Genomic DNA, 13486 nt, shown 5'->3' on the forward strand with positions numbered 1-13486 from the left:
TGGGTATTTCTTCTAAGCAAATGCCAAAGGGTAAGAGCCAACATATTTAAAATGTTTGCCAGTAAAGCAATTAAAGTATAACTTTTAACCTGCATTTCTAGGAGTTTGTATAGCAATTACTCATCCTTCTGAGACAAAGTGAGGTTATATGTGAATGCCAACTTTCACAGGCATGTGATGGTTTTTGCTGAAGGAATTTCTTTTGAATTGTCATCTATATGCAGTGTGGCAGCCATCTTGGTTCAAGGATTTCATTTGCATAGAACAGAAATCGTCTTGCCTGTTTTTGATCGATTGGGATTATTGGTGTCGTCACTAGTTGCTGAATTTGTAGGTAGAATATGAATTTATATCGCTGTTTTGGGCATAGGTAAAGGAACCAGTAGTTGAAGTGAGGTGCAAGCTGCTGCTGACCACCTATGAAATTTTTAGTTGTCTGTCTCTGGCTTCAATGCCTTTAAATTTATATGTGCACTTTTCCTTTTTACCCCACTGCTTTGACCTAACTAACCCACCCTTCTCCACAGATGTGTACTTGCCTAAATCAGATAACTGTGGCTTCCAGGGTTTTTTTTTACATCCCATAGACCTCTATGGGATTGTATCTCGCTATATCCCCTAAGGCCTGTAGACATGATCAGAAAATCGTACAAAAAATACCACGATCGTGCGATAATCTGATTGTTAGTACACAGCTTTCGTCTGAAATTTTCCAAAGGGATAAACACAGAAATATTTCTCGTACTATACCAGATCGTATGATTTTTGTTTAATCATTTGTTTACAATACAAAACACAATACATCGCTTCAGAATTTTTATTCTGTCGTATAAGAATTTAGTACTTTAGTAACCCCTTCATTTTCAATATAGAGTCTCATGCAAAAAAAAAAAAAAAAAAAAGACAATCATTTGTCCGATTAATCTCATTTTGTGTGTACCAGTGTTTAGTCTCTGGCCTCGGGACACAGCCCTATAGAAGTCATGCGTGGCCAGGAGAGTGAGACTTGTGGCGCAGGGTATAAATAGTCATCAAAGACTGTGACCATCAGACCTAGCTAAGTATGCATTTGTGGTGGGTTAGTTTAGGTCAGGGCAAAGGGGTAAAAGGACTATGTCTTAAGCTGCACTGTCCCCAGGGACTCCTTACCCCTCCATCCCTCTCTAGCTAGTCGCCTCATTAGAACTAAGCTAAAAGAAGCTAAACAAAAAACAACTATATGGTCCAAATCCTAACCTCTATGGTCACGTGAGATGCTGAGTTACCAGCTGTTACTAGCTGCTTTCTTACAGCTCATTAGGTGAAAAAGTACAAATTTGATCAAACTTTTAATAGCCATTCTCATCTAACTGCATTCAATACACGTTTAGAATATATAAGAATTTCAAAATATTGGAGCGTGACCAACAGTAAAGGCCAGTTCACACTAGAACATGTGTTTTGCCGTGTGCTGGTTTTGACAGACCATTCATGTCCTTGGTCTACCAAACACACAGGAACGTGCAAAAAGTAGTGCAGGTGCCATTTAGGCAATACCATTCTGCAGGACCATGCGATTTGGGGGCTAAAAAAGGACCGCACTTGCAAGATGTGTTTGGGGTGCCATAAACAATGGCACCTGCATAATTTGTCCATGCTGGGGAAATTTTCCTAATCTATTTTGTCCTGTGACCATTGTCACTGGGACTAAAAGTGAAGGAAAAGCTAAAATTTTGAGCAGCAACAGTAATAGAAGAAAAGTCTTCCTATGGGGATACTGGTTTGTGGTGACAGCTGTCAAATAAAATTTCTCTTACTTTAAAAGATAATTCTTCTCTTCAAAATAGTTTCAAGACAGGAAGTGAAGATAATCTTCCCAGTGGAACACAGACTGCTGGGAGTCATGATTGCAACTGGTAGCCTTGTGATGCCTTATGGGACTTTTTTAGTTCTGCAACAGCTGGTGGGCCACAGGTTGGACACCCATGATGTACTGCAGGGGTCGGCAACCTGCGGGCCGCACCTGACCTGCCGGCACTAAATGACCGGCCCCTTAGTGCACGTGATGAATTCACCCGGCCTGCAGACATTTTAAGTAGGAAGCAGGAAGCTGGAGAGATGCACCGCAGCACTGATAAGACAGCGGGAGCTTCCGGAGTTCACTTTTAAGGTGATTGGTTGCTAGGACCACCTAGCAACCAATCACCAGCTTTTTAATATGAAAAATTTACTCCGGTAGCTCCCGTTGTCTTAGCGCTGCTGTGCATCTCTCTCGTCTTCCCATTCAGCTCTGTGCTCCGCTCTGCTCTGTCTTCCCCTCTTCATGGGACAAGGTAGGAAGGGGCAGAGCTGCAGGGGGGCTGTGTAATTTAAAGGTTAAGGGGTGTGTGTGTGTGTAGGGGGCTGTGTAATATGCAGGGTGTATGTAGGGGGCTGTGTAATATGCAGGGTATGTGTGTTAAAGGGGGGGGTGGGCTGTGTAATGTAAAGGGGGTCCAGGGGGCTGTGTAATGTAAAGGTTCCAGAGGTACAGGGGCTGTGTAATGGAAAGGGTCCAGAGGTGCAGGGGCTGTGTAATGGAAAATGAGATTGAATATGGCCCTTAAATGGAATAAGATTGCCGACCCCTGGTGTACTATATGTAGCTGAAGTTATATGCATTACATACAGTGCTTAGAAACAGTGAAGCAAATTGTTCGTTGGGATCAGCTTGGTCCAAATAAACTATTTAAAGTGACATGAAACATGTACATCAGCCTTAAAATATTATGACTAGAGACAGCCGGGCAACTAACATTTTCAGAAGGAAACCATCTTACCAGCATAGGTGTTTTTTTTGCATATCAGTTTATTATTTTGCACAATATTTCAGTCTAGAATAAGTGTCTGTATTTTTGTGCTTTGCATTTATATTTCTTGGCTACTTCTATTGCGCTGGGATTTCTTGTATTTTTTTTAATGTGCTTGCCTGTGCACTCTCCAGGTTAACAGTATGATGGGACTAGTTTTGGTTTGGGAGAGAAACGGATTATAAAACTTTTTTTCTTTTGTAAAAATGTTGATGGTTTAATAATATAGTACTTTAGTATACTGCCTAGGGGTTTGGCTGACGCCTCTAAAGCTGAACTCTGGGAAAAGTTTGTCCTCCTGTGCCGGCAATGCAAGGGGTTAACTGTTTTATTCATGTCAATGGGACCAGGTAAAGCGATTTTACTTGCCTCATTCCTCTCTTCCTGCATGTTCCTTTATCCTGCAGCCTCTTCTCTCCTGTACTCTAAGGTCCTCTGACATCAAGACTGATGCAGAGACCATATTCCTGCACTGAATGTGAGAATGCTGAGGGAGTCTGGAAGTGAAGAATGAGGTAAGTATAAGTGCCTTTTACGGTCCCCTGGACTAAAATAGCATTTAAGTCTTGCAGTGCAGGCGCAGCCCCACTGCAAGGGAGAAAGTTGTTTTCCTAGAGTTGGACTTTAAATCTTTGGGTTTTGTCAGAAAAATAGAATTTTTACTTCTCAGTTTTTGTTGCTTAAAAAGACAATTTTTTAATTGTTTCTGCGTGTGCGGAAGAATTCATATTATGGCTGAGATGTCCACCTCCGCTTCTTGTGCTTCATTTATTTCTTGCAATGTTTTTATACATGACTTTTTTTTTTTTTTTAACAGTGGTATTCAATCCAAACTCTTACTATACTGCATGTAACCAATTCTTAGATGTGATGGCTAGATTTGTTTTTTTCTTAAGTTTTTTTATTTAGACCTGGTGATCTAGTTTGTAAGTCTGTTTTACAACAGAAATAGCAGTCCTGCAGATGTAGTAGCTAGAGGGTTGAGACAAACCATTTAGATTAAATTTTTAATTACATTTTTTTTTTAAGTCAGCAGCTACAAATACTTTAGCTGCTGACTTTTTTACTATAAGGACACTTACCTGTCCAGGGATCCTGCGATGTCGGCACCCCAAGCCAATCCGTTCATCGGCTCCAGGTGCAGGCGCCGGCATCTTCACGAAGGAAAATGGGAAGTGAAGATTTGCAGCTTCACAGCCTGTTCCTTGCTGCGCATTTCTGAATGGCCCCGCTGTCTCCTGGGACCTGTCTCTCTCCCAGAAGGCAGCGGGGGGATGGAGGAGGGGCCAGAGATTTCGTAAATTGCCACACAATGATTGGCAGTAGGGCTTTCATTTATATATGTAAAACTTTTATACCAAAAGGAAAAGAAAACAAAAGGGTTTTTTTGTTTTTTTAATCTTAATTCTTTCTATGCATTAAGATAAAAAACAATCTGTGTGCAGCAGCCCCCCTCAGCCCCTCTTAATACCTACCTCTAGATCCAGCGATGTTGCACAAGAGACTCAGCTGTCCAGGACCCCCCCCCCCCCCATTGGCTGAGACAGCAGTGCGGCACCATTTGGCTCCAGCTGCTGTCAATCAAAGTAATTGAGCCAATGAGGAGAGAGAGGGGCCGGGCTGCGGCTCTGTGTCTGAATGGACACAGGGAGCTACGGCTTGGGTGCCCCCATAGCAAGCTGCTTGCTGTGGGGGCACTCCACAGGAGGGAGAGGGGCCAGGAGCACTGAAGAGGGACCTGAGAAGAGGAGCATCTGGGCAGCTCTGTGCAAATGCACTGCACAGAGCAGGTAAGTAGAACATGTTTGGGACTTTGGTATCACTTTAACCACTTGCCGTCTGGGCCAGTTATGACATTTCTCTCATACATGTAAACCTTTTTTTGCTAGAAAATATTTTAGAACCCCTAAACATTATATATTTTCTAAAAGCAAAATGTAGGGCTGAAACTATTAATCGATAAAAATTGATAATGAAAATCATCAACAACAACAATTTTCATTATCGATTGGTTAGTCTGCACGCACCTTCCTCCCTGCCTGTCAGTCCTAACTCTATCCGAGTGTTACACAATCCCCTGTGTACAAGCCGCTTTCTCATAGCGGCGCTCATGTGACCGGGCACGTCCACCTCGCACGTCCCCCTCTCTCCTCCTCGCTGACGTCAGCGGTGTATTCGCAGCCCCGACTGCTTTGCTGCCCTCGAGGGACGAGAGAGAAGCAGCGGTGAGCGCCGAGCTGCAACAAGGTAGCGCCTTACAGTGGCAAAACATTCATTCAATGACAAGTGCCCCATCATAAGTATTTCTGGGGGGATGGTGCCCCATCATTGGCGTTCCTGGGGGGGGATGGTACCCCATCATTGGCGTTCCTGGGGGGGATTGTGCCCCATCATTGGTGTTCCTGGGGGGGGGGGAGGACTAGTGTCGCCCCATCATTGGTGTTCCTGGGGGGGGGCGGGATTGTGCCCCATCATTGGTGTTCCTGGGGGGGACTAGTGCCCCATCATTGGTGTTCCTGGGGGGGGGGGGGACTAGTACCCCATCATTGGTGTTCCTGGGGGATTTGCTCAGCCATTTATCAAATACAAATTTTCAAAAAAAAACACTTTAATGAATTTTAGTGCATATAAACGCAATGTAATGGCCTTATTTTTTTTTTTTTTTTGGGGTAAAATAGAAAAGCTGTTATGCCTAGTAAATAGATACTGATCATGTCGCGCTGAAAATTTATGCATGACTGTGGAATGGTAACAAACTGCGGTAGCTAAAAAATCTCCATAGGCGACACTTTAAAAGCGCAGGAGGTCTAGTGCTAGGATTATTGCAGTCACTCTTGATGTTCGCGGCGATACCTCAGATGTGCGGTGCGTTCACTGTATACATATGTGTGCGGGATCTAAGTATGTGTTCACATTTGCAAACAAAACAAAGGGAAGCTATGATCTGAAGGATTCACATGTGGGGAATATAACATGTCTAGATTTTTCACGTTTATGCGGACCAGATGACTGATTATACCGGGGAAAGTGGTTATAGTGTATTTTAGCTTTAGGCCACTTTCAGAATGGGGCGGGCGTCGGCGGTAAATCAGCGCTGTTTTTAGCGCTGCTTTACCACCGTTTTAGTGGCGCTATTCGTCCGTTAGCGGGGCGATTTTTACCCCCACTAAAAGGGTTAAAATCGCCCGCAAAGCGATTTGCCGGCGGTTTGGCAGCACTGCCCCATTGATTTCAATGGGCAGGGGCGCTTTGGGAGCTCCTACAGCACTGCAAAGATGCTGCATGCAGGACATTTTTGACCGTCCTGCAAGTACACCGCTCCAGTGTGAAAGCACTCGGGCTTTCACACTGGGGTGACAAGAGAGGCTCTTTACAGGCGCTATTTTTAGCACTGTAGTGCCTGTAAAGCGCCTGAGTGTGAAAGTAGCCTTAGGAATAGAAAGCTGGTTTCTGATTCACTGTTTATACTTACACAGGGAGCTGAGATACTTCCTCCTTCTGTGGTTAAGAGAATTTGGAATTGGGGGCGGCACTTGAAACGCCGGACAATTGATACTTCTATATATTAAAGAATGACTCGAAATCTTATATTCACTACAGACTGCATTTATTAAAAACTCCTTCATGTTTAAACTTTTTTCTGACTATTGTTGCTTACAAGTTAAAATCAGTATTCAATTACTTGGAAACCCCAAACTATATATATATTATATTATATTATATTAGAAGAGGCCCTAGAGAATAAAATGGCGATCATTGCAATTATGTCACACTGTGTTTGTGTAGCGATCTTTCAAATGCATTTTTTTTTTTTTGGAAGCAATACACTTTCATTAACTTTTCCGTCCCCTCCCGCTGCTTGGGTTAACAGCTGAACGGCTTCTTAGCCGCAGTGATTGTTATATTTTTAAAGTGATACTAAATGATCTTTTAATAATAAAAAAATAAGACCTATCTGCTGTACCTACCTGCTCTGCAATGGTTTTACATTTAAAAAAAAAAAAAAAAAAAAAAACCTGAAGTAGGGGTGTGTGTGTGTGTGTGTGTGTGTGTGTGTGTGTGTGTGTGTGTGTGTGTGTGTGTGTGTGTGTGTGTGTGTGTGTGTGTGTGTGTGTGTGTGTGTGTGTGTGTGTGTGTGTGTGTTTTACCAAAGGGATACTTAAGTTTCAACTCGTTTGCCTTTTTTTAAACAAAAAAAAAAAGATGTTATACTTACCAGCTGTGTAACGGTCTTGCACTGAGCAGCCCTGATCCTCTTCTTGTGGTCCCCCATCGGTGCTCCTGGCTCCCCCCCCACTGTGTGCCCCCAGAAGCTGCTCACTCCCAAGCCCACCTCAGTGTGTCTATAAAACGCGCACAGCGTTGCTGGGCCCTGCTCCCTCTTCACTGGCTGTGATTGACAGCAGCGGGAGCCAATGGCTTACTCTGCTGTGTCTCAGCCAGTGAAGGAGAGACCCGGGAGAGCCACTGCCCTCCTCGTGCAAAGTGCTTGCTGGATCATGCTCTGGTAAGTATTGGGGGGAGGGCAGCAGCAAACGGGCAGCAGCAAACTGAAGGTTTTACTTTCATGTCTTTAGAACCACTTTAATTCAGGGGAAAAAAGCTTTAGAGTTTGCAACCACTTTAACTGACCTTAGTCTGCCCACCAGCAGCAACACTTATTCACAGAAATTGATGTTGAAATGCATTCAGGGGCAAATTGCATTTCCCCTCCACTGTGGTGAAGATCTTCCTTTCTGTAATGCTGTCTGGCTGGCATAATTTGCTGCTTTGTGGAATGTGAGTGGCATTTCCAAGTAAATGATTGTAAAATGTGGCTGCAGGCTTGCTTTCCAAGTACTGACATCTGCAGGTGTCAGCTTTGTGCAGATCATAGTATAGATAGAGGATTGTTGCTGTAGATAATAGTTTGTAATTTTGCAACCGTCACATGACTTTTCAGTTAAATATTTATTGCAGATTGCTTGCAAATCATGAGCAGTATGGGCAAAGAGCTTTCATTGGATTGAGCTAAAGATGCTGCTGCTGCTCAAAGGGGGGTCATAAGATCACATACCGATTTAAACACTTTTCTACTGGGGCAGTTATTAACGTTTTTACATGCATTAAAATCTTAATTTTTTTGGCTATAAAATGTAAACTCAAACAATTTTATATATTTTCTAAAAGTAGAGGTCCTGTAGAATAAAATGGTAGCAGTTGCAGTTTTTTATTTTTATATTTGTGCAAATGTTTATCAAATGCACATTTTTAGGAAACTACTGTAAAATTTTAGTACACAATACGGCACCCAGTTTTTTAGTAGACTAAAGACATGAGGTCGTGTTAAGGAAATGAATACCAGACACTTGAAGATCCAAAATTGTGCATGCCCATAAAATGGCAAACTACGGTACCTAAAATTCTCCATTGGTGATGCTTTAAAAAGCTTTTAAAGGGTTAATTTAGAGTTAGTGGCTGTAATTCGCTCAAGAATGAAAGAAAAAACCTGTAAGGCAATGGCATAATCTGCTAGTATTCATCGCATACTAGCACATTATAAAATACTTGCCTTAGAATGAAGCCCTTCCAGAGGTGCCCGTTCACAGCTGAGAAGGCTGACAAATTCCCCCCGGTGTTTCTTCCGGGTTTGTGGGCTCCGGCGCTGTGGGTGGCCAGAGCCGCAGTGATGTCGTGCGCGGGAGCCGCCGTCTTCGGCAAAGGGCCCTGAAGGTCCGGCACTGTAAGCCGGGACTTCAGAACGCATGCGCCGATGTTATAATATTATAGGCTTACCTGAAGGTAGAAGTGGTGCAACAGATTTTACAACCCCTTTTAACTGTGATTTATGGCTCTAGAATTATTATTCTCATACTGCTTTCATACTAACACCACGTAATGCAGACACAATGTTTGCATTTGTGTGTATACATGGGGGTCGCTTTTAATTTTTTTTTTTTTAATTGCAATATAACTTTTTGAACACGTTTAAAACAAATAAATAGATTTAACTTTATGGCTAACGGGCCCAATATGTGATAGCAGGAGCAGTTGAGAGATCCTACTTATGGAGACCTCAGGGATCTATTAGACCCTCAGTCTTTCCCCCGTCCATCACTGCAACTAATCAAGCACAGATTGTGCTCAATTATCTGCTTCCCCTTTTAAAGTAATGGGACAATGACCGCTCAGAACCATTGAAATGCGCAACACTTCCAGGCTCGTTCATTGGAGAGGAGATCGAGGAATGGATTTTCCCAGAGTTTCTCCTGCTCAACATGCTAAAGTGGTTTACTGCCCTTCTGGGCTCCCCGGAGGAATGGGAGAGTCCAGAAACTGCAACGACGTATGGCATGATCTTGGTACTGTAAAGGCTTTACAGCCACCCAGATCACTTTTGCAGATTGCCAGCTGAAGAAAACACAATACCAAACTCATCTACGAGCTTGTTTTAACCTCCTCCTGAATACCATGATGTATATAAACCAAGGAAGGGTTTTGGGACTTTGAATGAGACGCATGATACCATGCGCCTCCATCCCTGATTCTGTATAAAAAGAGGGTTGGGACTTTAAATGAGGCATGTATGTCATGGCTAACAAATGGTCAATGTTTTGAAAAACGTATGTTTATTCTCCTAAAAACAAGTAACGAGACCTATAGCAGTGAGTGCATACATTGGATAATAAACATATCCAAAAAACATGCCACAAACCATATCTACATATATCAAAAGTTGACTTGGCACATTGCATAGTATGGTATGAGAGGCTATCCTCCATATTGTAGGATCACTTAAAGACAAAATGATCTAGTGTAATCTTTAGTGAAATAAAAGGGCATTTAGAGCCGTCTGTATAGATGGACATGATGCATCTGTGTAAGCCCGACGCTTTTCAAGGAATAATACCAACTCTTCAGGGGCGGATGCAATCTACCAAAAAAAAAAAACTTAACCAAATGGTCTAGTGGTGTACCTAAACAATGGGGAAAAAAGTTATAGATGGAGGGGACGGAGTTGACATCCCTTGAATACTCACGTCAGCTGTATATGTAAAAATCAAGGACAAGGACTGTCATGGGAGCTGTGAACAGAGACGTGGGGGGACCGGGAGCACATGTAGAGAGAGTCCCTAAAGAGAAACGTATCCAGATAGTAGTGGATATGGGCTCCACTTCTGTAAATTTAAATTGTGTATAATGAGGGTATATAGTGGTTTTATGTTGATAAAAGTGAGAGGAGCCCATAGCCAAGGGAATACAGGACATACACAAAATGTGAGAAAGTAAGGGTATTCAGAAGCTGTGACCATGGTGTAAAAAAAGGAACTGTGAAATTGATTGTGATGTGGAGAGCAACCCCACATAACCGCAAGGGGAAAGAAATAAATTGGAAAAAGTGCTAAAAGAAAACCGTGAGACTGAATAAAATGAAACTTGCAGAGAGATTACCTTCTGGTGTTACAAGGGGTTATGATCCAAAGTCAAAAGTGCATGCGTGCCCAGGATGTGCTACCAAGGGGACTCGCTACCACCAAGTGCACGTGTTAAATGCTCCCAGCATGTCTGTGTCCTGCCCAGCATCACGCTACCGTGACGGGGGAGGAGAGGCGTCCTCACCGAAGCCGCCCACCGAGGCTCAGACAGCACTTCCCAAATGTCCGCCAAGATGGCAAAAGGACATGCGTCTGCAACACGACGCCCAGTGGGTGTCACGTGCACGGAGTGGCAGTGTGGTGCCCATGCGTGAAAGGACACGCCCGCCCGAACCCCTGCCTCCAGCCAGTGCGGGCATAGGGAAGCAGGGGCACCGGATGCGCATCACAGAACATCAGCCTAACAACCTCTGATCACACAGCACTGAACAAAAACCAAACCTAAAGAGCAGAGTGCTAGAACATGTGTGAGCTTGTATGTCCTAGGACATAGGTCCCCCTGGTCATCAGAACTAGTGTCCCCATTGGAAGATTTCCCCTTGCTTACTTTTCTGGAGACAACCCAAAATTTGGGATTTTCTTTTGCTTTTACTTTTGATTAGAACGGTAAACAGGACAAATAGGGTGAAATTCCTTAACAGGAGCACAGACCGCAAACTAAATTTGACAAGCGTTCTAATGCCTCTCCCCTCTATCCAAAGCTTAACTAAAAGTTTTGCCTTTAGTTGTATTTTAATATGTTTAGTACCATGTGCATTTTGTTCTCTTTTCACATAAGAGTAAGTGACGTTCACAGCTGTATTATGACATCCGGGTCTATAAAGTCACAACAAAACAACAATCTAACGTTCTGACCAGCCATAGTCCTTGTGTTGAATGAAGTCAGGTTAAAGTAGAACTATAGACAAAACTTTTTTTTTTTTTTTTTTGATTAGAGAAAGGGAAGGTTATAACCCCTGTCAGATTTTTATTTTATTTTTTGCCATGTGTGTCCCATTGAGGAGGTTTCACCCATAGACAAACAGGAAGTGGGAGGAAATTCCTGCAAATTAAGTTAATTCCTTGGGGACCCCCATATCACCAGAAGTAGTGTCCCATTGGAATATTTCCCCCCTATTGCTTTTCTGGAGATGACTGAAAATTTGGGATTTTCTTTACTTTCAACGATAATGGTAAACGGGACTAATGGAGAGGGTAAACTTAAAAAAAAAAAAAGTGTTGCCTTTAATGTAAAATCTAGTACACATACAGTTTTGCACATTGATTTTTGAAAGTCCAGCCCCCTCTTAGGAACATGGCCAATAGCAGACGTGTGACTACAATGCAAGTAGTCACTCTCCAGTTTCTGGGGTCTGTTACTTGGTTCATTGGCCAAAGTATTAGTCTGTGGTGTTTCCCAGTGATGGGTATTTTAATTTTTTTTCATTCTGTCTTGAATAAGCTACTTAATTTTCATCAATCATTAACTTCCAGAATACTTAACTGATTTATTTTTCGATTTTATAGGTCAGTAACAGATCCACGGGATGGAAAGAGAGTTGCTCTCAAAAAGATGCCCAACGTCTTCCAGAATCTAGTCTCTTGCAAAAGGGTCTTCCGAGAATTGAAGATGTTGTGTTTTTTTAAGCATGACAACGTAAGTAAAGATACAAGTTTTTGCTGGAAGTATTGATAGCTAAATAATTTGTTTGATGTCTGCCATTTCCAATCACTGGGACAAGTCACAGGTGTTACTGTTTTAACAACTTTGCAGTGTAAAGTTCTTCTGCATTCGAAATAGCAGGTGGAAATTAACTGCAATACTGTATAGCATGCACCGCAATTATAATGGTGTTTTTAATTGCTCTAGGGCCCCATTCACACCTTTTTCTGTGCTGTGTGTTGCTGTGCCATTCATTATCAGTGGCAACACCCTCACCCAACCCATCTCTGATGTACATGCTTTTCATTGTATCACAGCGCATGGAAGCTCACTACTGTGAGTCGTGGCAGGACAATTGCGCATGTCAGATATTTTTTTTTTTTTTCTTCAGTTTTTGGTGCATTGCCAGCCCAGCCAAGGTAATGGGCTGCTGGTGCTTCTTCTGTTCTTGGCGTGCCACCACACAGAACCACTACTATAGACACAAATGGCACGTCTCGGCTCTAGCCCGTCACTCCCTTGTCACAGGATTTGGCTGACAGCAGTGGGAGCCAATGGTTGAGGAGTCATACTGCTAACTAAACTTTTTTTTACCATAATGCAGAGAATGCCTTAAAGTGGATGTAAACCCCCTAAATTTTTTTTTTAAATTAAGACTCATATCTTTTACAACAGAGAATGTCATTCCATCTGTGCCCAGTCTTGCCACGAAGAGTTAATCCAGCTCTGAGCAATATTCTTATCTTTTTTCAGTAAGATAAAACTGACACACTGAGAAATAGGTGTCTATTTTTCCCTCTTGCTGTGACTGGCAGGTGATTTACTTATCTCATGCATAAGTGTGAGAGGCTTCTGTGTATTTCACATCCCAACCCTGCCCCCCCTCCCCCCCCCCCTTATCCAGCTCTCCAGGGATTGGCTGCTCCACACCTCAGCATGATTGGGCATGCTGAAGTCATGTGGTGACTTTCCAGGGTTTTGACTGGATGTTAGTTATGGGGCATAATCCACGAGACCAGCAGAAATATGGATGCCTGGCCAAGGGGAGTGTAGAGGTGGGCGGGGAGTCTACTGACATCACAACTCCACCCACCAAGCTCTGCACAACAGACCCGCCCACAGAATCTGGAGTATTGCAGGGCTCCAAACAGCTAAAGGGGAGATATTTGACTGGTAAGGATACATGCAGGAGGCATGTATATCCTTATAGGTCAGCACTATGAAAGTAATTTAGAAATGATGAGAGTGGGTTTACATTCACTTTAAGTTAAAAAAAAAAAAAAAAAATAAAAAAAAAAAAAAAAGGTTTAGACTTTTGAACCACTTTAATGCAACTTGCCAATATAGATCTGTTTTGAATAGACACTCAGTACATTGTGCTTGAAAATTCAACCAGAATTTGACTTTCTATAAGCCTCTTGTAATCTCTTATAAAGAAGGACTGGAAGCAGAAGTTCTGTATGCAAATGCGCTAACAAGGAACATACTAAGCCCCCTAAGCCCCCTTTCACATCGGTGCAGCTTTGAAATTGTGCTACTTCAGTGAGATTGCAAAGCTGCACATCAGGGTCATTTGCACTGCCAATTTCATTGCAGCTTAA

The 13486-nt window shown here is 42.7% G+C and overlaps 1 protein-coding gene across 1 annotated transcript in view; it reads left to right on the forward strand.

Annotated features, from left to right (window-relative positions):
• The window catches only part of NLK (nemo like kinase), a 307284-nt gene that overhangs the window by 105122 nt on the left and 188676 nt on the right, over nucleotides 1–13486 (forward strand). Inside the window, exon 2 of the mRNA XM_073616684.1 lies at nucleotides 11750–11879. Coding sequence (XP_073472785.1) covers nucleotides 11750–11879 — 130 coding nt within the window. The remainder of the gene's footprint in view (nucleotides 1–11749; nucleotides 11880–13486) is intronic.

This window comes from Aquarana catesbeiana, linkage group LG02 (assembly GCF_042186555.1).
Source record: "Aquarana catesbeiana isolate 2022-GZ linkage group LG02, ASM4218655v1, whole genome shotgun sequence".
Taxonomy (NCBI): Eukaryota; Metazoa; Chordata; class Amphibia; order Anura; family Ranidae; genus Aquarana; species Aquarana catesbeiana.